Source organism: Coffea eugenioides, chromosome 5, assembly GCF_003713205.1.
Source record: "Coffea eugenioides isolate CCC68of chromosome 5, Ceug_1.0, whole genome shotgun sequence".
NCBI classification, from domain to species: domain Eukaryota; kingdom Viridiplantae; phylum Streptophyta; class Magnoliopsida; order Gentianales; family Rubiaceae; genus Coffea; species Coffea eugenioides.
In genome coordinates this window covers 28,105,164-28,130,242 of record NC_040039.1, presented here as the reverse complement: position 1 = coordinate 28,130,242, position 25,079 = coordinate 28,105,164, and the positions used below count along the sequence as shown (strand labels likewise).

The 25,079-nt window shown below is 36.3% G+C and overlaps 1 protein-coding gene across 2 annotated transcripts; it reads right to left on the bottom strand.

Annotated features, from left to right (window-relative positions):
* Positions 1 to 9,896: 9,896 nt before the first annotated feature.
* LOC113770081 lies at positions 9,897 to 19,418 on the bottom strand. 2 transcript variants are annotated; one of them, XM_027314436.1, is made up of 11 exons: positions 19,282 to 19,418; positions 17,708 to 17,941; positions 16,634 to 16,843; positions 16,194 to 16,274; positions 16,016 to 16,102; positions 13,613 to 13,708; positions 13,417 to 13,470; positions 12,193 to 13,058; positions 12,051 to 12,099; positions 11,921 to 11,960; positions 9,897 to 10,487 (listed from the first exon to the last, which is right to left on the bottom strand). In XM_027314436.1, the coding sequence occupies exons 2-11, from the start codon at positions 17,939 to 17,941 to the stop codon at positions 10,339 to 10,341; spliced, it is 1,866 nt and encodes a 621-aa protein (XP_027170237.1). In that variant the 5' UTR covers positions 19,282 to 19,418; the 3' UTR covers positions 9,897 to 10,338. The 2 variants fall into 2 exon arrangements, with proteins under 2 accessions (XP_027170237.1, XP_027170238.1); XM_027314437.1 differs by having other exon boundaries at positions 16,016 to 16,090.
* Between the last annotated feature and the right edge of the window lie 5,661 nt (positions 19,419 to 25,079).

The following is a 25,079-nucleotide window of genomic DNA, read 5'->3' as shown; positions in this document are numbered from 1 at the left end:
GGAGCGATTAACTAAGTGAGCACATTTTTTGCCAGTTAATATGAAATATTCTTTGGAGAAATTTGCCAAACTTTATATGGATAAGATTGCAAGATTGCACGGGGTACCAGTGAGTATAGTATTCGATAAAAATCCTAAATTTGTATCTCGATTCTGGCAAAAGTTACAAGAGACTTTAGGGACTAAGCTAAACTATAGCACAACCTATTATCCTCAAACAGATGGACAGTCGGAGAGAACCATTCAAACCCTTGATGATATGTTAAGAACATGTATTGTGGATTTTGGAAGAAGTTGGGGCCAATACATGATATTAGTCGAGTTTGCTTATAATAACAGTTATCACCCTTCTATCCAAATGGCACCATATGAAGAACTTTACGGACGAAAATGTCGATCACCAATCTACTGGGATGAGGTAAGAGACTGAAAAGTTATAGACCCTGCAACAATACCATGGGTTGAGGAAGCCTACGAAAAGGTTAAAATGATACGTCAGAGGCTTCAAACGGTCCAAAGCTGACAAAAGAGCTATGCCAACCATCGAAGAAAAGATATGAAATTTAAAATAGGAGATCAGGTATTTCTTAAGATTACTCCATTAAAAGAGAAGATTAAGGCAGGAAAAGGAAAGAAATTACAATCTAGATACATAGGTCCTTTCAAAATACTCCAACGAATAGGAAATTTGGCATATCGATTAGAGTTGCCAACAAGTTTATCCCAAATCCATGATATTTTTCACATCTCTTTGCTTAAGAAATATCACTTGGACCCGACCCATAAACTGCCGCCAGAAGATATTGAGTTTAACGAGTCTCTAACCTATGAGAAACGACCTATTCGACTATTAGACCGAAAGGTGAAAGACTTGAGGAATAAGCAAATTCCACTGGTTAAGGTTCTATGAAAACACCATGAGGTCTAAGAAGCAACCTGGGAGTTAGATGCGGACATGCAAGAGAAATACCCTGAACTATTTACAAGTAAAGGTATGAATTTCGCGATCGAAATTCTTTTAAAGGAGAGAGAGTGTGAGGACTTGAAAATTCGTTTACAGTTTCTTATAATTCTCTTTTATTTTGAATAAATTGATTTATAATTTCTTCACTACTAATTTACTTCTCTTAATAGTTGCAATAAATAATAGAGTCGAGAGTTTTACATTTACTCTTATAGTTAGTGCATGCTAGGTTTTATGGTGCATTAGAGTAGTGTGATGAATTGGTGAGATGTGTGCATTAAATTTTGTAGATAAGAGTAGGTGTTAAGCAAGAAGAAGTATGTGTTTAATAGTGCTTAGAGTAAATTAGTGAATCATAAGTTAAAAATACAAGAGAGACAAAGAAATAAGTTTGAACCGACTCGCACCGCTTGTTACCGGTCAAAGACATTACTTGACCAAGAGTTTCTTTCCTTAATCTTCTTATTTTTCCCTATTTTCTCTTCCCTATTTTTCCTAGGGTGTTGGCCGAAATTTTTGACAACAAAAGAGGGGAAAAGAAGAAAAAAAAAGGAAAAATGGTTGAGTGCCAAATGTTGGCAATCAAGGCCATCTTTAACCAAAACCTTTCTTCCATTCTTATCTTTCATTTCACCAAAATTTTCTTCATTTTCCTACCATCTTGGCCGACCAAAAGAGAGGGAAAAAGAGAAAGAAAACTCCAATTTTCATCTTGATTTCACCTTGATTGAGTTAGGAATCAACAAGAACCACTAATCTAATTCGAAGAAAGTTGCAACAAGGTGACAAGGAGGCTTGTAATGGAGTGATTTGGAGAGGAAAGCTTTGGTTTTTTATTTTCTCCTAGAGGTTTGAAGGTATTAAGTTGGAAAACTCTCTTTCTCTTTCTTATCTTGCATTTTATTAGATAGATGACTTGAATATAAAAGTTTTATGGAAGATATCATGGATTTGTGAAGATTGGTGAACTTTTCCAGCTTTGATTTATATTTTCCAGCCATGATATGATGATATCTAGCCTTGCTATGGACTTGAGAGTGTTAATATGAAGATTTCTAGTTTTAATATGACTTTTAGCTTCCAAATAAGGATTTTCCAGTTTTCGTACCAAATTTCCAACTTAAGTTTATGATGAATATATGCCAGGTATATGTTTAATATAGTTAGTTTTGTGGCTAAATAAGCACCCTATGTATCTTATAAATTGTAGATTCGATTGGGGCTGTTTTGCTATGGAATGTTAGCTTTACAATTTGAGAAAAAATTAAGGCAAAATAGGGAAGGTGCTGCCCGTTTTTCTTCTTATGGGGTAAGTGAGTGAAAGTGGAAGTGGAGGTGCGATTTGTGATCGATTTGGACTTAACTTGCTTGGGGATGTTTGAGTTGACCTTGATGGTGATTGATAAGTTGAAATTTTGCCAAAAGTATACATTTCTCAAAAAGCAAGTAACGGTCACTTTAAACAAGATTTTCTAGTTGCATATGTCAAGCTATAAACTTAAAGGTTTCAATCATTTCTTTACCAAAACTAAAAGAGCGGGCATATTTTTTCTAGGGTTTATCAAGCATTATGATTACTATTTAAATGAGTTCTATTTACTTGATTTTTCTTTGATTTTAATAAGCAAAGGTCGTATATTTTGAAACCCTATTTGATTACATGTTGCTATACAACATTTTATAGCAGATTTTGACTCTGACTACGGAACTGAACCTGAGCTTGATTTTGATAAGCAGTGAATCATTGGTGAGTGTCTCCAATTGCATGACCGAACTTGATACTTGAATGCAATGCTTTCTTAATGTGATTGGATAGTACTTGACTTGTTTGGTTGGACAATGGTGTACTTTATCGCACTTACCCTAATTTGACTAATTGTTGTACACTGGTTACGAATGGTTTGATATATATGTGTTTGACTTGAATACTACTTGGGATTCCAACCTTATTGGTTAGTTGGTCGAATCGAGCCAGCAAGGGCATGGTCGAGGAGACTGGCGAACCATAGGTACTGTTTATTGTTTATTGTGTAATCCACTGGATTCGGTATACTCGAATATTACCACCACTGTTAATGTTGGAGTTCAGGCCCAATAGGGGGTTTGATTGGTGGATAGAGATTGGAGTTAAGTGGTGCTCTACCGGACTTACTACAGTACTTTGAGAGTTGACGGAGTGTCAACTGCTTCTCGACAATCTGCAGCCGAAGTAGCTCGCAAGAGCGAACTGTATCCTTATACCTGGAAATGTCGAATACCTAATTAACTTGTTATTTGAAGTGTTATTGTTTACTTTCATGAACTTTTGTGCTCGCCCACTTTGAGATTTCAAGTTTTATACAGTGGCCAACTTGCGTTCGATTTTGCATGATATTTTGGAATCTCACTGAGTTTTAGCTCACCCTTTTAGTTTTATTTTTCTTACAGAGGGTGCGAGCATGGGCGTGAGGCTGGGACAGGCGGGTTTTGTCTAGACCTTTTAACTTTTGTATTTGTACTAGTGCTAGTGCTCGATTAGGGTTACGAGTTCAGTTAGAACTTGAATTTTTGCTACATTTGGGCATGTATAGATATTTGAAATAGCCACGTGTATAAATGTACATTTTAAGTTTGGGAACTGCTGCTTCTTTTACTTTTGAAGTTATAATTTATCTTTGAAACAGATGTAAGTGAGTCCTGGCGAAAGCTAAGCAGGCGGTCCACTAAACTCTGGGGTACGCCCTAGGAAGAGATGGGGTCATCACAGGATCTGCTAACTTAAACTGTTTGACATGATTCTTTTGAAATATTTGTGTTGGCGCATTTTACTCAATTTTTATTATTTTGATATTTAAATTGATTTCAAGTTGATAAATAGTTTTTTTAATCATTGGTCCATGTAACTTGTAATAAATAAATGAAGAATAACTAAAAGGGCTAATTTCACAAACTTCCCCTGAGGTTTCTGACACTTGCACTGACACCCCTCAAGGTTTTTAAAATTCTACTAAGCTCCCCTGGCAGAGATTTGGGGCCTGTTACTAACATCATGAGTGCCAAATTACCAGTTTGTCCTTTGAAGTTGGGAACAATGACTGACATTAATCTAGGGAAGAAATGCATCTTCACATTGCTAATTACAATTAACTAGAATAACGGAAATTTAACTTCTAATTAAGGTGATTAAGAGTCCATTACACTACGGTGCGAATAGAAGAAGGAAGTTGGCGCCATTTTTGTGACTGGACCGATTTGACAAGGATGATTGAACAAATACATCTTACTTTGTAGCCATATAACTAGAATGGAAGAAATAGAGAAGGAAAAAACAAAGGAAAAAGAAGAAAACAATGGACTTTAAGAGAAGTTGTTCTTCATTAGCTTGGAAGTGAGGTTATTGAAAGCAGAAATAAAGGTACGAATTTCCATTTTCAATGCAACACTACTGTGATGAAGTGTTCTGGTGAATCAGTTTCAAGAAAGGTAGCATGTTATGTAGTAGATTTTTGCTTGATCAGTAGATTTTTTAGTTGGTCGTAAAGCTTAAAAGCTGTATTTAATGTATGCTGATGTTATCTGTAAATTTCATGTGTTTCTATAAAAAAAAATAAATAAAGGCTCAAACATGGACTTTTTTTATCACCACTTTGCATCCAAATCTGAAAATGTAGGATGGGGACTCTTGCTGCTGCCTATGACATTGATGTTTAGCAATGGAAACAAAATCAAGATTCCAAATGTTGATCCAAATGGCTACTCATACATTAACTTGTTCCTTGATGTAACTGAAAAAGCATTGAGCAAAATTCCTGGGAATGTTAACATGATTATGCATATGAGATGTGAAATTTCGAGAAAAAATTGCATGATCGATGTTAATGATGACTATGGAAATTTGTACAGCAATCTAAACTAGTGATAAATTTGTGTCTCTGATATGGAAATTATCCCTGCTGATGAGAAGAATAGCTTAATGAATTCAACTGGTGTGAACATGCAAGATAATTTAGGCATTGAACAGAATACTAGGATAACATGTGTAGACCTTGGAGTCTCAGACGAAGAGTATGGGGACTCTAGCTCTGATTCTTCATGGAAATACAATCTGCATAGTGACTCTGAGGATAAAGTAGTTCCAGAAAGGGTCTCAAATGATGACTGTGAGGATAGTGATACCAATTTTTCTGAATTTGAGGACAATGAGGCAGATATTGTGGTTCTTGATTCTGAAAGTGAAGAAGAGGATGACCTTATGAGACAAGTAATGAGATAAAAAATGTGACTTTATTACCCTAAAGATGACATAAGAGTTTGAGAAAGGTCAATTAGTCACCAAGGTGGATGCATTTAGAGCTACTTGAAAGATTAATTCAAAAAGACTTTCCAATCTAAGGTTGAAAATGGGAAGAGTTGAGTGACTGCTATCTGTGGTGCTGAGGGATGCCAATAGAGAATACATGCATCACCAGTGGCTAATAATGTCACTTTTTAGATTAAAACTTAACAACCACAGCACACTTGTGGGATGGATAAACACTATGCTGAAGCTACTTTTGACTGGATGGCCAAGAAACTGGTTTCTGTAATGAGAGATCATCCTAATATGACCAACAAAGGTGTATAGGTAGAGTTGAGGAAGTATGGTGTGAAGCCAAGTAAAATGCAGGTTTTTAGAGCTAAGAACAAAGCACTTGCTGAGATAGAAGGCACACATGCTGAATCTTATTCTAAACTTCCATGATATGCTGAACTGTTAAGGAACAACAATCCCAATAGCATTTGCAAAATACATTATGATAGGCCAAATCTTTTAGTTGAGCCTAAATTTTTGAGAATATTCATCAGCTTCAAAGTTCAAAAGCAGGGATTCATGGAAGGTTGCTGGCCTTTTTTGGAGTTTGATGGATGTTTCTTGAAAGGTCCATTTGGAGGTGTACTTCTCACAGCAGTTGCTTTCGATGCAAACAACAACATATTTCCAATAGCCTTTGCTGTAACTGAATGTGAGAACAAGGAAACCTGGAGGTGGTTCTTCTACTACTTTCAAGAGTTCTTTGGACCATTTGACAACAACATCCCTTTAATTTTCATGAGTGATAGGCAGAAGGTACACAAAATTTTGATTTAAGCCTTCAACTTAGTAATTAGAATTTGTTATTAAATTATACTTTGCTAATGTAGGGATTAAATCTAGCTTATGAGGAGATATTTACTGATGCAACTGGAAGCCATTGTTGTAGGCATATATGCAGCAATTTCAAGGTTCAATTTCCAGATATCTTAGCAGTTTCTTTTGGAAGGCAACTAAAAGTTATGATGTAGTTGGCCATAATAAAGAAATGGCAAGTATTAAAGATATTAACATAGATGCTTGGAAATATCTGGATAAAATTCCAAGAAGTGCTTGGTGTAGGCATGTCTTCTCACCTGAACTTAAGTGTAATCATGTGACAAATAATTTCACTGAGACCATTAATAATTGGGTTTGTGATCTTAGAGGAAAGCCTATACTCACTTTGGTGGATGGATTGAGAAGAAAGTTCATGAAAAAACTGCACAAGAGATACCAACAAGGTTGCACATTGACTAGTAATGTCACTCCTAGAATTGCTGAGAAACTCAAAAAAATTAGCCAAGCATCAAGAAAATGTGAGATGCATTTGGCTAGTGAAGACACATTCGAGATTGGTGATCTGGACAGAAGCTACATAGTCAATCTCACCCAAAGAATCTATGACTGTGGTGCTTTTCAGATATCTAGAATTCCATGCAAACATACAACACTAGGAATTATGTACAGGAGAGAAGTTGGAGTCTTACTGTGAAACTTGATTCACAAAGGACATGTACTTGAAGGCATACTCTGCAATGATTCATCCTATTCTTCATGTAAAGAGGTGGCCTCCTATGCTTGAAGTGCTCCCAAAAACAGTGTTGTCACCTCCTTTGAGAAGAGCTCCTGGTAGACCAAGAGTGAATCGAAGGAGGGAAGCTAATGAAGGAGCTTCTTCTTCACAAGCAAAAAGGTCAAGTACTCTCAAGTGTGGAAATTGTGGAGCTTTTGGTCATAATAAAAGGACTTGCAAATGAGCACCTATGCAAAAAAGGACTGCAAAGAGAACTCCTGCTGAACTGGTAGAATTATTGCATAGTCCTAACTATTATTAACTTAACATTGAATTTTAACTATTACTTACAGCTCATTTGAATTTGTTATCATTGATGACAAATAGAAGAGGCAGACCAAGCAGAGGACTAGCTAGCAAAGGCTTATCAGGAGATATTACTTGGATAAACTATTAGCATTGTCTATCATTCCTTGCCTATTCGAATTATTTATAAGAAGTTTCCAGTGCATTACTAACTCATTTTTCAGGATCATGCACAAGGAAATGTACCTATAGTACACTCCAGTCAAGGAAGCAATCCCAGTCCTACAAATCATAATGGAATACTTCACGTTCAGGACAATTGTCAAACTATTGCAGCAGCTTCTAACAGAAAGGTGTTAACATGTACAGCATAACTTATCTAACATAACAAGTTTTGGATGTAATATTTTTAATTGAACTTCATTTTTGTTGCTTAATGTTTACATAGAGGAAGGCCTATTTCAAACATTCCTTCTATTTCAACAGCAAGAGGTGTTGGTAGGACCAAAAGAACTAGAAATGGTCACTGCAATCCTCAGGTCCCAGTTCAACCTACTTCTGAATCTACAAATGCTACATCTGTTAGCATGAATGCATCAAAAATTTTTACTCCAACAGCATTAGTAGTACCAGTACTTTCAGCATATGGTTTTGAGTAACTAGTCAAACTAGTTAGTTAATGGTGTTGTAGATGCAATCCTTACCATCTGCATTACTCTTTGTTGTAGATGGTGTATTGTACTTGTGGATTGCATTGATGGAAATGTGGATCAGCTACTGATATATAACTGGCATTTTAGCAAGAGTAATGTCCCTGATAGTGTCTTGAATGTGCCTTATCATTTCATGGATCATAAATGACTGGTTTGTATGTTGACATTCTGCACTTAGATCTAGGAGCAGTTGTAAATCATACTGTAACTATTCATTACTTCATACTTGAGTCTATACTGCTGCATACATGATTTTACATTGGTTTATGAAGAATTCACATTGACATAACCTGCATACATGAATTGCCTTTCACCAGAAAGGCATACTACAATTGCTAGAATGTTGCAGCAGAGTTACATGAGTGCATCCAATTGATTTGACTATTTGAATGAAAATAAATATAGCTAACAGTATGAGGTTAATGATGAGTAGCATGTTCCTAAGCCACTTGGTAGTGGAAATTGTCTTTGTTGTTCCACTGCAACATCAGTTTGCCTTTCTGAAATGCCAAGTACTCTTCTACTAATGACTCCTTCCCTCTCTGTGTCTCGGTTGCTTCTTCTGCTATTAACTTCTTCTTCTTCTCCTCCATCATACTACTTAAAGAACCTGCATTTTGAACAGTAGAAATACAACTTGTCCAGATTCTTTTCACTCTCCGATATCTTCATTGTGGCCTTGCAATTACAATAGCAATATCTATTTTTAATAGTGAAAGATGTTGGTGAATTACACGATTCTCCCCTTTGGTTTGAAGGGGCCATAATTGCTACAAAATTTTTTCACTATATCCTATAAATGCACCCCAAAATAGTGAGGATTAATGAACCAAAACTCTTGCTCCTCCCAATCATAAACTTGATGGTGTACTTGCACTTCAGATGTTTATATAGTTGGAGCTCATCAAAAAGCTGGCCGCTTGGAAGGTTGCAAGTACCCATTGCTGTTCCTGTTAAAACAATGCTTATGTATCCATGTAGTGCTTCAAAATTTTTGAATTGCATTTACACTCCCTCAATTTTGATAATCATTTCAACTTTTTTAATAACTTGCAATCTTGTACTAATATAAGGAGGAAAAGGGCATTGATGGAATACAAATGTCATCTCTGTCATGACAATAATATTTTAATCATAGTTGAGCTGAATTGTTACCAAAATCTCAAAAGCAAGGGAGTTCAGTGAAATTTTTAAAACCTTGAGAGCTGTCAGTGCAAGTGTCAGAAATCTCAAGGGAGGTTCGTGAAATTTTCCTAAACTAAAATAAATGTGTAAAAATTTTATTCAAGATTTTCCTCAAAAAAATGCCAAAAGTTCACAAATTTTATGCTTCTATGGTTTGAAAATTGTGTTCTTTAATTTAAGTTTATAACGTTTAGATTTTAGTTCTCGGTAATTCCCTTTTTATATTTCCTTGGACCAAGCTTACATTAGACTTGTTTAAACAAATCTTTTCTACAAAATAAACATAAAGACATGACCAAAAGCACAAAAAAAATGATGTAGGCCCAATCTGATAAGATGCACGTTTTTTGAGTTTTCATTTTTTAGCAGAACAAATTGAAACACCTACAACCCCTATATTGAAACACTTGCAAACCCTATTTTTTTTACCCCCATCTTATCCCCACCTTTCCCACTCCCTACAACCGGATCTAGGATTCAAACCTTGAACTTGTAAATTTTCTATAATTCACAATAAACTAAAAAGTCTAGCTCAATGGACAATATCATTTCAATTTTTTTGGATGAATTTGAATTTTTTGTCAAAGTCACTTTTTCTTTACCAATTTGCGGCTCGTAAGAAATTTCTCTTTTCATGCATTTTCTGTCAACATTGTGATTTCAAACTGTTTAAAGCTAGAAAGCCACGATAACGTGGAACATCCATGCATTAGTCGTTCCCTGACCCTATTATAATGATGCAGCCAAAAAGTAACGATGATACAAATGATTCAGAGAATTAAATTACAACGTCTAACCACTAATTCTGGACCATATTGTATAATGTTTAAAAAGCAAAAAAATCATGTAATAAACTGATCATAAAGCTCAATTCCTCAAAAAAAAAAAAAAAAGACATAAAGCTCAAAAAGCAACTTTTTCCCCTCTTTGAGGGAGAGGATTGATTAATGTAAAAATCTCGACTCCCAGCAACACCGGAAAGCACCCAGCCACTGGGACACCCTGTGCCAGCCCAAGAGGTAGACAGCAAAATGAATTACTCTCCAGCAGACAAACGTTTCAGACAGCAAAATGAATTACTTGTACACTGAAGAACAGTACAAATATTGAACCCTTGTCACCTGCTTACACAATTTACGTTTAAACTGCACAGCCAACCATCAGCAGCTGGAAATTGTCATTTACAGCTCACACTTATAACATAAATACAAACTTATGTGTGTGTGTACAATTTACATTCAAACAGATTTTGCTCGACATAACCCTTGATAAAGCCAACATTGAATTCTATGCTGAGGTCCTGTCTAACAACTTAACCTCACCTCAGATATAACAAATATTGCTTTCAAGTAGTGGAGCTCTCAAGAGAGCTTTTAACCAACCACAGTAAGCCAGGGTCATTACGCTTTAAAGCCAAATAAGTTTCTGCCTTCCCTGTTACGTCAAAGATTACATCGTCACTGAACCCAACCAATTGTAAGATTTCTGTAGCAGCTGTAAAAGCAAAAAACAAGAAAATAAGATTAGAGCACAAGCAACTAATAAGAGCTACAAATAAACAAAATTGTTTCATGAAAGCTTGCATTAAGTTTCTAACAGACACATTAAAACCCAGTCATCTAACAAATAGTCTATGATTCTTAATTTTCTATCAGAACTTCTCAATTTCTGATCTGCAATGTGTTAAAATTTCTTGATGAAAAGTCAGGCCCCAGTTTTGCAATTGGGAATTGTCAAATTTTAGTCTGTAAAGAATAATCATCCGCAGAACCCAAGGAAGTCATAAGGACGTGATGGAAGGAGTAGTGACTACTTAGAAAATGAAACCAAAACAGAAGGATATCCTTGTCGAACTCCACATGATGACTATTTATTAGACCCCTGCAGCCACCCTCCCCTGCCACCACTTCACCACCTCCTCCTACAGCCGTGGGGGAGGGGAGGGAGGAAGACCTCTCCTTACCCTGCAGCCCCCTCCCCCGTAATGACCAGATCTGGTCAACAGGGGAGGATGGTCAAACTTATATATGAACATATATAATATATTTCTTCTCAGCATCTAATTTCTGCTCTTGTACTTCCAAGAGTCAAACTTTGTGCACACTGCTTATGCAATATAACATTAAAAAAAAACCACACTTAATAGACAAATTTACTGACCCAAGCTTAAAACGCCACCAGTAAATCAGGGTTTCTATAAAACCAGACCTTGCAACAAGGAATACCTATTGTGTGGCCTAGTTTTGTTAATGAAATTGCAGACTATGCCCATCTAGCATCATTAAAGAATCTAACTCGGAGGTTTCCCTCAACTTCCAGACTGTGTCTATTCAATGCTTCATGCAACAAGACTTGTGGTTTCACGGTAATGAAGACATGGAGCCCCAAACTAACAAAAATACAACTATTGTACCTTGGGATGTGTGTGTGTCTATACATATGCATATGTGTGGGTGTGTGCGGGCAGTGTGTATAGAGAGAGAGAGAGAGAGAGAGAGACTTAACATAAACTAAAAACCAGCAAAATTTGCAGAAAACAGATCTGGTAATGTATAATAAATTTGAGGCCCTTGAAAGGAAAGACTTCTTCACACACACTGTATTTCAGTTCAACTACTAATTGTATTAATTAAACAAAACCTGTAAGCAGCCCCATGCTCCCATAAAACCAAATAATGTCTGTGATTAAGAAAACCTCAACATCTGAATTTTTTAAATGTCAAAGATTACATGCACTTGATTCTCCAGAAAACCAAACAAAACCAAAAAACCACCACCACAAATAAGTATGAAATAACCAAAAACAGGGAGAAAAAACAACAAATGTCAAAATAGAGACAGCTAGTGAGAATTCTAGCAATTAGGGCAACTTACCCTTGTTACCATCTTAAACATAGATAAAAATAAATGAAAAGCAATGTTCATACCTCCATATTGAAGAATATTCCTCTGAATAATAGCATTAGCCTGCAGCAACCATCTATTACAAATGAGAGAAAAACTCGTGGCCAAAACCCTCAGTATAGATAATCAAAATCCATGATAAGATGACATTACCTTGCGTATTCTTCGAAATTTCATTTCATCAGGGTGTTCAACAATATTCCTGAAAGCAAGAACAGTCAATGCACCATCATGAACAAGTTCATGCCAAACTACTATTTAATCGAATTTACTAAATTAAATGCAAAGAGTATACCTTATTATCTTGCACAGGGTTTGCAAGACACCACCAGCATCCGAGTGATTTACTTCAGTTATTAGCTTCTCCACTGCCTTCTGTATACGACCATAAACAGCAGTGACAGGGTCTTTAATTCTCTTTAGCTCCAGGTCATCTGGATCAGGCTCATCTCCCTGCCCCATTGACATTCTCTCTGCAATCACTATCATCTTGTCATCACTGTCTCCTGCTTGAGAATCTTCTGGATCAGGTTCCACATGTATAACATCTAGCTGATTCAAATTTCCAGTGCCCTCCTTTGCTCCAAAGAAATTTGGTCCAACCACACTATGATCTGTCAATGGAACCTTCAAATTGCACAGAACAGATTCTTTATCTGCAGCACTTGTCAAAACTTCCAGATCATCAGGATCTGGCTCAATTGTTATCTGACTTCCACCAGATACCAAATAGGATTCGGATTCCATGGCACCCATGCTCTCACTATCATCAGGATCAGGTTCAGCCTCACTATCATGAATCTCGTGTTCATCAACAAGCTTCATTGAACTGGCTATATTAGGATGGCCATCTTTAGTTTCCCCTTCAGCATGCAAGCTGTCAGGTTCACAACAGTTAGTAAATCCAGAATCATCAGGGTCAGGTTCGTCACGCTTATTTACTGCTGCTGAGACATTTGTACACGCATTTGCAACTCGATGATATGCAGCAGCCACTGCAGACGCACGGGCATTAGAAAAATGTGATTCATTGCCTCCAAGTTTTCGTGACAAACTTACATGACCATCAAACTCATCCTCAGCATGTAGTCCATGTCTGAATCCATTCAGAGTGTGGCCTGTTGATTTTGTCCAATCCAAGGCAACAGCTTCTTTATTCAACTGTCACAGAGAGATTCAAAGTTAACATCATCGGATTAGCAGCTAATGCCTAATAACACAGTCATACCCTGCATTAATAGATAGATAGCTAGATAAGATTTATATATATCATCAGTCTGTAATAACCCAATATTAGTTCACAGTCAAATACAGATACTTTTGTGCATGTGCATGTGAATAATATAAATACATAAGTAAATACATACACATAAATTATAAACATGTCATATTTGTTGTGTGTAAATATAAGTCCATATAAGTCCATACTTACATATGAAAATATGCATATAAATGTGTGTGTGTGCGTTCATGTGTTTGAGAGAGAGAGAGAGAGAGAGAGAGAGATAGAGAGAATTACCTGTTTGTCTAAAGCATAAAAATTTGCATCATGTTCAGAGTACACCATATGTGCCTGAAGAGGGAAACAAAGCGAGTGGCAAAAGCAATTGCATGTAAATACCAGCCAACAAAGATACAGCATATGTGCATATGAAAAAGCACAACTTGGTACCAATTTCCTAGTTGGAGGAAGGTGATTGATACATAGAACTTACAAGTTCATGCAGGAGAGTCTTCTTAATGCTTTCATATTTCCTAAAACCATTGAGGTCATCAGTTCGAAGTCGCAAAGAAATTTCCTCTCCGTGATTCTGTACATGATTCAAGAATATGAATTTTAAAAACCAAAAAGCAAAGAATACTAATATCAGACTGTTACAAAACTAAGCTTACTAAAATCAAAAGCCACAAGATAACAAACTAATAAAAAAATATAAACAAGCATTTGATAGAATTCACAGCATTCTGTTTCTGTATTGATAAGGAAAAAAAAAATAATATCTCATTAAAAGAAAGGACAATTGTTAAAAAAAAAACCAATAAATTTGCCAGTTCTCCCTGCTCTTTTAGTCATATATTTGTGTACTTTTCCATATTCTTTTGATAGAAAAGTAATACATTAGACAGAGTATGTAGATAAAGGTTGAATTTGCAATAACAGTTGCACTTGCAGTACCAGATTTGTCTTCCTGAGAACAGGGTATACTGGACATTAATGCAACAGAAAAGTATAGAGATTCAAATTTTGACCAGTATTATGCAAATTTCGATCTTCAAACTTTTCATGAGATCCTGTTTAATCATAACAAGAAGAAGACTGTCAGTAATGCTATTGAAATAACAAAAAGATTTGGTCAGAGGGGTAGAATAGAAAAAGCTGCCGAGCAGAAGTTGCAAAAAGGGGAAAACTTGGTGTAGGAGTATGATAAAGAGGAAAAGCGACTGTTATTCAGCAGACAGGAGAGTTTTGGGTCAAAACCATCTTGTTTCTGCAGGGAACTGAAGCCCAGACCTCAACAATTTTAATGTTCAGGCACTAGAAAAAAGTTGCCAAGAACCACTGGGCCTCCTTTTTTCGCCAAGGATTTGTTCAGAGGTTCCATATTGCCAAGATGACAGGCAGCTTTTTAATGATTTTTTTTAACATATGTCGGCACAAGAAATTGATAGAGCTAGAGGAGTGAGGAGAAATGATTGGCTAGATCATTCTAGTCAAAGCCTCTATTATTTATATTGAATCCAAGTAAAGGGGTATCAATCCAGCCCCTCCCATTGAGATTCTCTCATATGTCGCAATATCTGCTGTTTGGATTAGATAGTTTGTCCCAAAGCAACTTTCAATAGGCATGGCACGAACCAGGCTGTAAGAATAAGAAGGAAATTGGCATTAGCCAATCCCAAGAAAGGTAGAAAACGAGGGCTTGGGGTTGGGGATAAAGGTCTCAAATTAAAAGGAAAAAGGGATTGTACTTCCTTCAAACCCAAGACAGGGTAGAGCATTAGATGAGCAAAGTGGCTCCCCTAGTCTAGTGCTATAGAATAAGAATAAGTAAGAAAGGTGACTAGGAAAGTGGCAGTGTGGCCAGTTTTGTTCCCCACTCTCAGGGAAGATTTTCTTATACTATACAATAAGTTTCAGTTTTTGGTCTCAAATCAACTTTTGTTTAGGAAGAATATTCCTGAAACTATGATCTCGATTTGGAAATAGCAGGAATTTGAATCCTAATATGGACTTTGGCGTGTTTTATATATATATATATATATATATATATATTTGGGGGGGGAGGGGAGGGGAGGGGAGAGGAAAAGATACAGGCAGATTACAAAGCATAAGAACAAAAGCCACTTCACCAGTTGCTTTCATGGACAATCTAGAAATGTCTTCTTTTGTTTAGTTTTTTTTTGGGGGGGGGGGGGAAGGTTTGTGACTAAAGAGAAAAATTAGTCATCAAGGATGGATCGGATACAACAATTTCAAACTCAAGTTCAAGAATAGCCTGGCTAGTATACTATCATGGGGAATCATAGCATACATTCAACTCTAATATGGAATTCCTTCTAAGTGACTTGAAACTAATCAGGCCTACATCTAGAGAAAAGTTGCACTACATGAACAGGCTAATTATTTCATCACCAATAATCACTTCAAGCAGAAATGAACAAGAAATCAGTTTGCGAGCACATTTCTGTAATTTCTCCCGTATCCACAACCTTCTCGTAGTTTCTGCTCGATGGCTTTATGCCATTATTCATTTTGAATGGTGTTGGCAAATTTATTGAAGAGTAGTTTAAATGTATTTTAGGTTCTAAGCTGAATTAACTTCACCAATAACCAGAAGTACACCAACACTACAATGTGATCCTATTAGGTTGAAATTTAGAGGGATCAGATGCTGGAAATGTGATTCCTACTTGAATTCCTTTACTTCCAAACTAACCAGCACTTTCCAGCTTAGGAGTTTCAGCTTCATATTCTAAAATTTCCTCAGAAAACAACAACAGAAATGGATATTAACCTAATTTTATTTTAAAAAAAGCTTTGCAAACATAAATGGAGGAAAAATAAAACACTTAATACAAAAAAGTAACCAAACCAGATGTTCTCTATTGAAATTCACCTTGTTGAAACCAAGGATGCATTTAGGACTGACTCCAACATAACCAACTGGAGCCATCTCTGACATTATCCCCACCTGCCACCGATACTTTAGGAAACCAATCAAAGGGAATGAATAAGGGTTGTGAATATCATAATTGTATTTTATGAGCAAAGAAGGCACATCATGATATCAATACCTTATTCATGATTGCAACAATTCCAGGATCTGCAGCAAGCCTATGCATTAATTTCAAAGCCTCCGAAGCAGGAGGACTCAACTGCAGATCAAGAAACAAGGTCAATAATCAATCACCTCTACTATCTCTTTCTATTTTTTCCCCTTCCCCACTTCCCTACATTTCATATCACCATTCAAAATTTGTGTTTTGAAACATTATACTCCATATGATTTTTGATATCAGAAACTTTTGACTAGCAGTACCCCAAGAGATTAACACTAGGCTTGCATATTCAACACCCACCAAACAATATCCATGATTAAGCATTCAACTGATATGGTATTGTTATTCACCATTTCAAGCATAGGTAATCTAGACTTAATTCTGCATTTATAAATGAAAAGAAAAGAGGGAACAAGAAGAGCAACAGCAAATGGATCTAACAAGGTTCATAGTACCTCAATTCCTGGAATACTAAGTGTGTGGAACTCAGAGAATATGTAAGTCCCTTGTGGAAGTCTTACAAATGAATTGTGTCCATCAAGAGTTCGCTGCCTCATTCTTTTCTCCTCTTCATCAAATCCAGCTATTCGAGGGTCTTTCTTTGCATTTTCTAGAACCTCTTCCACTTCATTTTCAGGCACTCCCATCATCCTTATAGGTTTTCCCTGAGGGAGATCAGATCTAACCATTAAAAAATATAATAAATTTGAACCGTATGCTTTCATGTACACTCATTTTGCAAGGAATATTTTTCTTTTGCTAAACAACAGGGCCAAGGTCATTTCCATACTTCAAGGAAACCTGAAGGTTTATGATGCAGTCAACAAAGAGCTCCACAAATCTAAAAATGAAAGCCTTTTTATTTTCCTCAAGCTTAAACTAGGAACAGGAACAGTGTCCTTTATATAACTTCATTGTAGTTCTGTTTTCTCAGTTTTACTAATTATACTATTTAGGTCTTTTAGTCATGGCTGGAAATTTCCAGAATTCCAGAATTGTGTCATTGAGTCTTTATTACGTTAGGTAAGTAGTTGGAGTCTCTGTCAGAAAGCAACTTCCTAAAAGTTCTACAGTTCTACATCTAATTAGCTTTCCTATTTAGAATATGGAAATAGGAGAAGCTTTAGAAAGTTTTTGTTATACAACGTTATTATTTACAGAGAATTTGATGAACAAGGATTGAGTTTTAGTTTCTTAGTTTTTTCCCCCCCAAAGATTACTGTCCATGGATATTGTTCACAATCCCCTCACTCTTCCATTCGTGCTAGTATGCAAGGTCGTAAACATCTTGTCCTACATTAGTTTAGTTCGTGACAGCTGAGATATTATTTAACCAAAGACTTGGCACATTCAGTGGACTAATAATATCAAGAATTATCTGAAACCTGAAACTGCACATTCAGGAAACCTAAATTTATTTTCATTCATCTAATATTTTAGATCTAATGAAATGATGAAGTAATTTGCAAAAGGAGAATTAGATAAACTCCTATTTACCAAGAAAACAGGAGAAAATTTAGTTTCCACACCTCAATAGCAGATGCAGCTTCCAATGGGAGATAAGAGTGCTCATCTGAGAAAGGGTATAGCATTTTAGAACCTTTATTGGTAGGAACAATCAGCCGCAATGTATCAACTTTGACATTGGTGAGTTGTTGTAATTTGTCCCCCAACTCTTTTAGATTAGCACCATGTTTCATCTCAAGGATAAATTTCTTCCCCCTCCATGTAACTGATAACTGCTTCTCAGGTGGCTGCATCATCTGCTTTGTGAAAAAAGTATTGCTATCAAAAATACTTTACCAAACAAATTACATTTTTATATTTTAAGACATTCAGAGCTAAGAAAGAAACAAGAAATGGCTAGGGTGATAGCTAGAAACTGCAACTCCAAAAAAATATAATATTAAGGGCCGAAAACTCATACCCATATACTTGTCCAACAAAACCATAGCATTGACTAACAATATGACCCAGGAGTTTCATATACAAGTCAAGTTAGTGATACTCAAAGTGAAATAGAGCTCCATAAGAAAACTACTCGAGCTTAGAACATATAAAGTGCAATGGCTGACTAAAGGGGGTTTTCCTGTATAAAGATGTCAGCGAATAAAAGTTCAATCTTCAACATGTTTGCTCTACACTGTGGCATTGCAGTTGTTGAACCATACAATATCATCAGCAAGCTTTTAAAAAGGATACAAGCACTCTCGGCAACAAATTAAAGGCAAGTTTTCCCATCTTTCATATGCATTTATCTTTCACACCCTAAAGCTGATATCAGCTCACCATTTTGAGTTCTCCATACTCCATACATTCCCTGTTACCACCTAACAAAGGTAAAATCCCTTTTCTGTTCCCATACCTTCAAAAGTATCAACATTTAGGTAGAAAACTTCTTTCTCAATATGAAACAGATAGCCACTGCTCCTACCAATTCTTTAGACAACTCATCTAGTCTTACCAGTACTTTCATTAAACAATACGTGAATCTGATTGCTTTCCCGTGACAGGTGATGATACTTAGACATGTAAAAGATGCATCTTATTCGCCTCGAGTGAGCTCCCCCTACAAGTTTGTATTTTGTACAAAAATGACTTTTACAACAAATAGCTCAAAATTAAGCCCTCGTTATCAATTAATACCTCTCTATGGCACCTATCTCGCTAAGTTACCTCTTTATTTTCCCGTACGAGAGCAAATAGACGAACAAAATATCCCCAAATCGGAAAAAATTCTAACAGTCAGTTCTAGTAATACCATATCCTCTTGAACAAGAAATCAACCACAGCAGGCCTCAAAATCGTAAAACTTTTCTTTCTCCACTAAATTTACAATTACAATTCAACAGATGATGGAAAGATAAATTTTTTGTCCAATTCCTTGTTTCAAATGCTCCTGAACTCATCAATCAATTATGACTATTGACTACTTAAAACCACAACTTCAAAAAAATACAAGTAGGAATTGAATTCGAGAAAACTTCTATAATCAGGGTCCTTAAAACCTCAATTTCACAGCTAAAATTATCAGTAAGTCATAAGATAATCAGAATATCATAATTGAATAGAATCAGGATCATCGAATTTCAGGAAAATTTACCTCGAATTAAGCGGTTTTGATTTCGCCGGGGAACGGAATTTTATTTGACTTTTGTTTTATTGTCCCTTTTTCCCTGAGAGAGTATATGCTTGCAGCTTGCTCGCTCGGAATATTAATCAGACGACTGACAGATTACAAAAAGCCCTTGTATTTATAGTATCCCGGAAGAGGTAGCGTTATCAGATAGGCGTACCTGCATATTGTACGTATGGACTGACGTAAACACAGAGACGGAAACGTCTACCCACTAATGACTAATGTGTAAGATTTTGTTGGAAAAAATTGTGTTAATTCCACTTTGTCCCCCCAAACTTTGGACAATTATCCACTTCAGTCCCTAAAATTCAAAATGGAATACTTAAGTCCCTAAACTTATAAATACCCCCTACTTAAGGAAAATTGTTAACAAATCTTGAATGCCATTGGTGGTCGAAGTCTCCCATTTTATAAGGATTTAGGGATTCAAGTGTCCCATTTTATAAGTTTAGGGACTTAAGTGGAGGTATTTATAAGTTTAGGGACTTAAGTGTCCAATTTTGAAGTGGATAATGATCCAAAGTTTGGGAGGACAAAGTGAAATTAACCCGAAAAAATTGAAATTTGAAGTCTGATGTCTGAATTCATTAAATCATTAAATATTAAATGTCGCATATTTGGGTGCATATTACATTAAACAATAGGTAAATAGCTCATCATATATTTTTTAGAGTAAGTTTTGACTAAAAAATTTAATGTTACTTAATTAATTCATACGTTTTATTTTTTTATTATCAAACGCATCTAAACATATTACAATTTAAATCTATTAATTTTAAGTGTTAAATTAGATTATCAAATAGTACTGATCCTAATGAAGTGGTCTCTGTGTTAATCATGGCCAAATAAAGGCAAATATTTTAGTGTAAAATGGATAGATGCTTAGTACATGATCGGTCTTAGTAGTTCTTGGGGAATTTCGTTTTTGGCGAATTGAGTATTATTGTCATTTGTTTACTTATTTGGTTTGTAATCTTATTCCGATTGTGGCTTAGGATTTTTGCAAGTTTTTTATACTATCAATAAATAATGCATTCACATGAAATGTTCATGTATATACAAATATTAAAAAGGGATAATTTTAGAAACCTTCCTTGAGGTTTTTTATAATATCACTCAGTTCTCCTAAGGTTTTTAAAATCTCACATTTTAACAACTCCCTTATCACAGTGATTAAAAAGTTACCTCCCTTATCTCACTTTTTAATGTCACTTAAAAAGAAATGTTACAAGAAAAATCGCACTTACCTCCCTTACAAGAAAATCACTCAGCTCTCCTCAGGTTTTTAAAATCTCATTTTAAAATCTCCAAAGGTTTTTTATAATATCACTCAGCTCTCCTAAGGTTTTTTATAATTTTTTGTAACATTTTAATCCCTTTGGAGGAAATAAAAAAAATAAAAATTTTATTCCAATATTATCCTTATGTTATCCTACTTATAGAATTTATAAAAAATAATAATAATAAGATAAGGTTAAATTTTTATAAGGTGTAAATTTCTTGACGTAAACTATTTTATTTCAGTTGTATTAGAATAAAGCAAAATTTACACATTGAAAAATTCACACATATGAAGAGATTATTTTAGTTTTTAATACAACTTAAACTACACCATGAATTAAAACATATTTCTCCAAAAAAAAATATCTTTACTTCCTCAATTTTAACTGTGCATGAAATTTTTTAAAGTGTTAATTACTCTTCAAAAGCCTCCTAAGTGGTTGATCTTGATTAGATTTAATTTATCCACGTCCTTTGCTATCCACCATGACTTCAATGCAAAGAAATATGGACCATTATTAGCTAGCAATTTGTATTTTTAATTTACATTTTTTGCTATTAAAATTTTATTTTGTTTTGACTTTTTGATTAAATAGTTATTAAGAGCAAGGGTAATGTTGTTAATTTATGACCTTTGATAGGAATATTTAGTCTTGTCAATTGGACAAGGGAGGTAAGTGAAATTTTAAAAACTTGAGGAAAGCTGAGTGATATTATGACAAACCTCAAGCAGCTTTCTGAAATTATCCCATACAAAAAATATGGCGATCCTAAATACATTAAAAAAAATATATATGCTCACCCAATTTGTATTCAGTCAAAAATGAAATAATAACCAATAGATATATTAGCATCAACAATAGTAGGCATGGAGCAACGGTTCGTTGAATAGTTTACGGCCATATTTTTAGAGCCAGTAATCTTGCTTGTTGAAGCATTCTTTCTACACATTCTTGCATTTCACCAATCCCGATTCCATAGGACTGCCTTCTGAACGGGGGCACGCATATGATCGGCGGAGTTAACTGCTGATGTTCAAGGTCCACCAGATGCATATGTAACGGACGAGTTTGCTAGCACTGAAGCTAGAACCTGTGCCGTTTGTTTGCACCGTCTGTTAGTCTTCATGCGTGAATAGCTAACAGTGGGAGTATTTTTATCTTCATTATTTTTCTCTTCTCTATTGAGGCAAGGTATAATGGGAAGAGGGAAAATAAATTATAGGTGTTACCAAAAATTATTAAGCACTGAAAGGAAATGAAAGACCAATCAGCTGCAGAAAATAATAATGAGAAATACATACCAGAATAGCAGAATTACCAGAGAATGAAGAGACAAAGAAGGACTTACGATGATGATGATGATGATGAATTTGGGGCTACTCTATTCTTAGGGCACGACACCATAGAGAAGAAAAGAGAAGGTTTTAGTCATTTCTTTTATTTGGTTTTTATTTATTTTTTAAGTAAATGGATATATATGATTTTTATGGATAATCCATGTATGTCCATTTATATGCTATATTTAACCAACTTTGTTTCGAAGGCTAAAAATTTTTCTGAAAGAAGAGGTAAGACAACTTCTGTGGAAAGATGAAGCAAAGTTGGGAGCCCTTGTGCTGGCAGAGAGCCAAAAAGAGATGAAGGGGGAGAGTTCATTGAGAGTTCCACAATGCTCCTACATACTTCGAACATGTACAATTCTTTCCATCAAAACATGTCCAAACATCATAGCAGTGATGATACAAGAAATACATGACCAATTATACATACCAAATACAGCTAAAGGGTACATGCCCATTAAACTTATTGAGGCCAACTTGTCAAAAATTTCGTTAGCTATACAGTATTATTGATTAAAGTGCAAAGGTTAGTTCATTTTACACTCTCCTAAATACGAATTTCTATTATTATATTCGAATTAGTCGCTCCAAGTCTAAGTACTGATTTAAGCAGCCTATTGTCTATTTGAATTTGTAAAAGGTAATTGGACACTTCCTTCAAGGTATATTCGAAGAAATTAAATATTACTGCTCCAACAAGACCAAGAACTTTGGCCATTATATATTGATGCTCCAACGAGAATTCATCTGTCATCTCTAGGGATGCAACGGGACGGGGTTGGGGCGGGGGACCCCTCCCCCATCCCCCGCCCCGTTGCCTACAAACTCCCCCCGCCCCCGTCCCATCCCCCATCCCCCGCTCCCCCCACCCCGTCCCGCTTCCCCCACGGGTGCCCCCGCGGGGCTAATAAAAAATTGTTATATAATTTTATTATGGTTAAATTTTAGCAAATAATTAAATACTAAAATATCAACATATCATCAAATTATTATTCATTGTAATTTTACAAGGGAAAGAGGGGTATATGGCTGTTAAGCTAGATATGTCTAAAGCTTACGATAGAGTGGAATGGCATTTTTTGAGGGAAATGATGCAAAAAATGGGTTTCTGTAGCAGGTGGATTAACTGGACTATGAAATGTGTTGAAACTGTCTCTTATTCTTTCAATATTAATGGTGAGGTTAAGGAATACATCGTACCTGAGAGAGGAATCAGACAGGGTGACCCCCTCTCACCCTACCTCTTCCTTATGTGTTCAGAAGGCTTCTCAAATCTGTTGACAAGAGCTGAAGAAGAAAAGAAAATCTCTGGACTCAAAATCAGCAGAAAGGGACCTAGTCTAACTCACTTATTTTTTGCAGATGACTCATTAATTTTCTGTATAGCAGACATCAACCAAGCTGAGGAGCTGAAGAGGATCCTGGTGACATATGAAACGAGCTCAGGACAGTCGATCAATATGGAGAAGTCCTCTATTTTCTTCAGCAAAAATATGGAGCAGGACAGAAAGCTGGAAATCTGCGGCAAGCTGGGGAATATCCAGATGGTCAGCCAAGGCAAATACCTGGGGCTGCCAATGGTGATAACGAGGTCGAAGGACCAAATTTTTGGATTCATTAGAGACAACATCCAAAAGAAGTTTGGAAGCTGGAAACAGAAATTGCTGAATCAAGCAGGGAAGGAGGTCTTGCTAAAAGCAGTGACTCTAGCTATGCCAACTTATGCTATGTCATGCTTTAAACTACCTCTGAAACTGTGCAAAAAGATCAGTGCACTTATGGCAAGCTACTGGTGGGGAGAAAATGATGGAAAGGATAAGATGCATCTTTGCTCATGGAAGAGAATGTCCCAAACCAAGAACCAGGGAGGACTTGGTTTCAAAGACTTGGTCAATTTTAACAGAGCATTGCTTGGTAAGCAGGTTTGGAGGTTGCTGGTAAATCCAAACTTGCTTATCTCCAAGGTTTTGAAAGCGAAATACTACCCTACAGGATCCATCTTCAAGTGCAAGTGCCCTCAGAATGCTTCATGGATCTGGCAAAGCCTGATGGGTGCCAAACGTTTGGTGGAGGATGGCACCTGGAGGAAAGTTGGAAATGGGTGCAGTATAGATGTCTGGGAGGACAAGTGGATTGTTGGGAACAAGGAAGGAAGGCCCTCAACACCCAAACCTCCAGAATGCAAAGTGCAGAGAGTTCACGACTTAATCATCCAGAAGAAGTGGAATAGAGTGGAAGTGTTCAGAAATTTTAATAGTAAGGATGCTGAAAGAATCCTAAATATACCTATTAGCTTAGCAGGAAAGGAGGACCGTAATTTCTGGATGCACTCTCCCACGGGACAGTACACAGTGAGCACAGGTTACAAGGTACTCATGAAAGAGAAGGTGGCTCAAGAAAGGGTTGAATATAAGGGCGATGGTCCTAGTACACAGAATGCAGCAAAACAGATGTGGTCCTGCCTATGGAAACTAAACATCAAACAGAAACTAAAGACCTTCATGTGGAAATGCATTAATAATGCACTCCCAGTCAAGGAAGTCATCTTTAGTAGGTCTAAGAAAGGAGATCCCATCTGTAAAGCATGTGGTGAAGGGGAAGAGACGGTGGAACATGTGTTGCTGAACTGCAGTCAGGCTAAGCAGGTTTGGCAGATTGCACCAGTACAATGGGGGGGTGCAAAGGACAAACAAGGCTGTTTTAAGGCCTGGTGGACTGAAATTACTGGAGCCAAATCGAGGCAGGATGGTGAAGAACACCTTGCGCTAACAGTTAACATCTTGTGGCAAGTATGGAAAAGCAGAAATGAATGGGAATTCAACAACAAACAAAGACATGCCTTGGCTACTATCCAGAAAGCTCAAGAGGAATGGATGGAGTTCAGCGAAGCCTACAAACAGCAGGAGAAAGCGAGCACAGCAGAAACAGATGCTTACCAAATGCAAAGAATAGAATCAGAGAATGCAGAGGTGATCCAAGTTAAGGTTGCTGCTCTGAGCAAACTAAACAGCAATAAGGTTGGAATAGGTGTAACTGCTATGACTGAAGGAGATGCGATTGTTGCAGCCTGAGCTATTAATGAAAGAAGCTACAATTGTCCACAATTGGACGAGGCCGAGGCTATCAAGATAGCTATGTG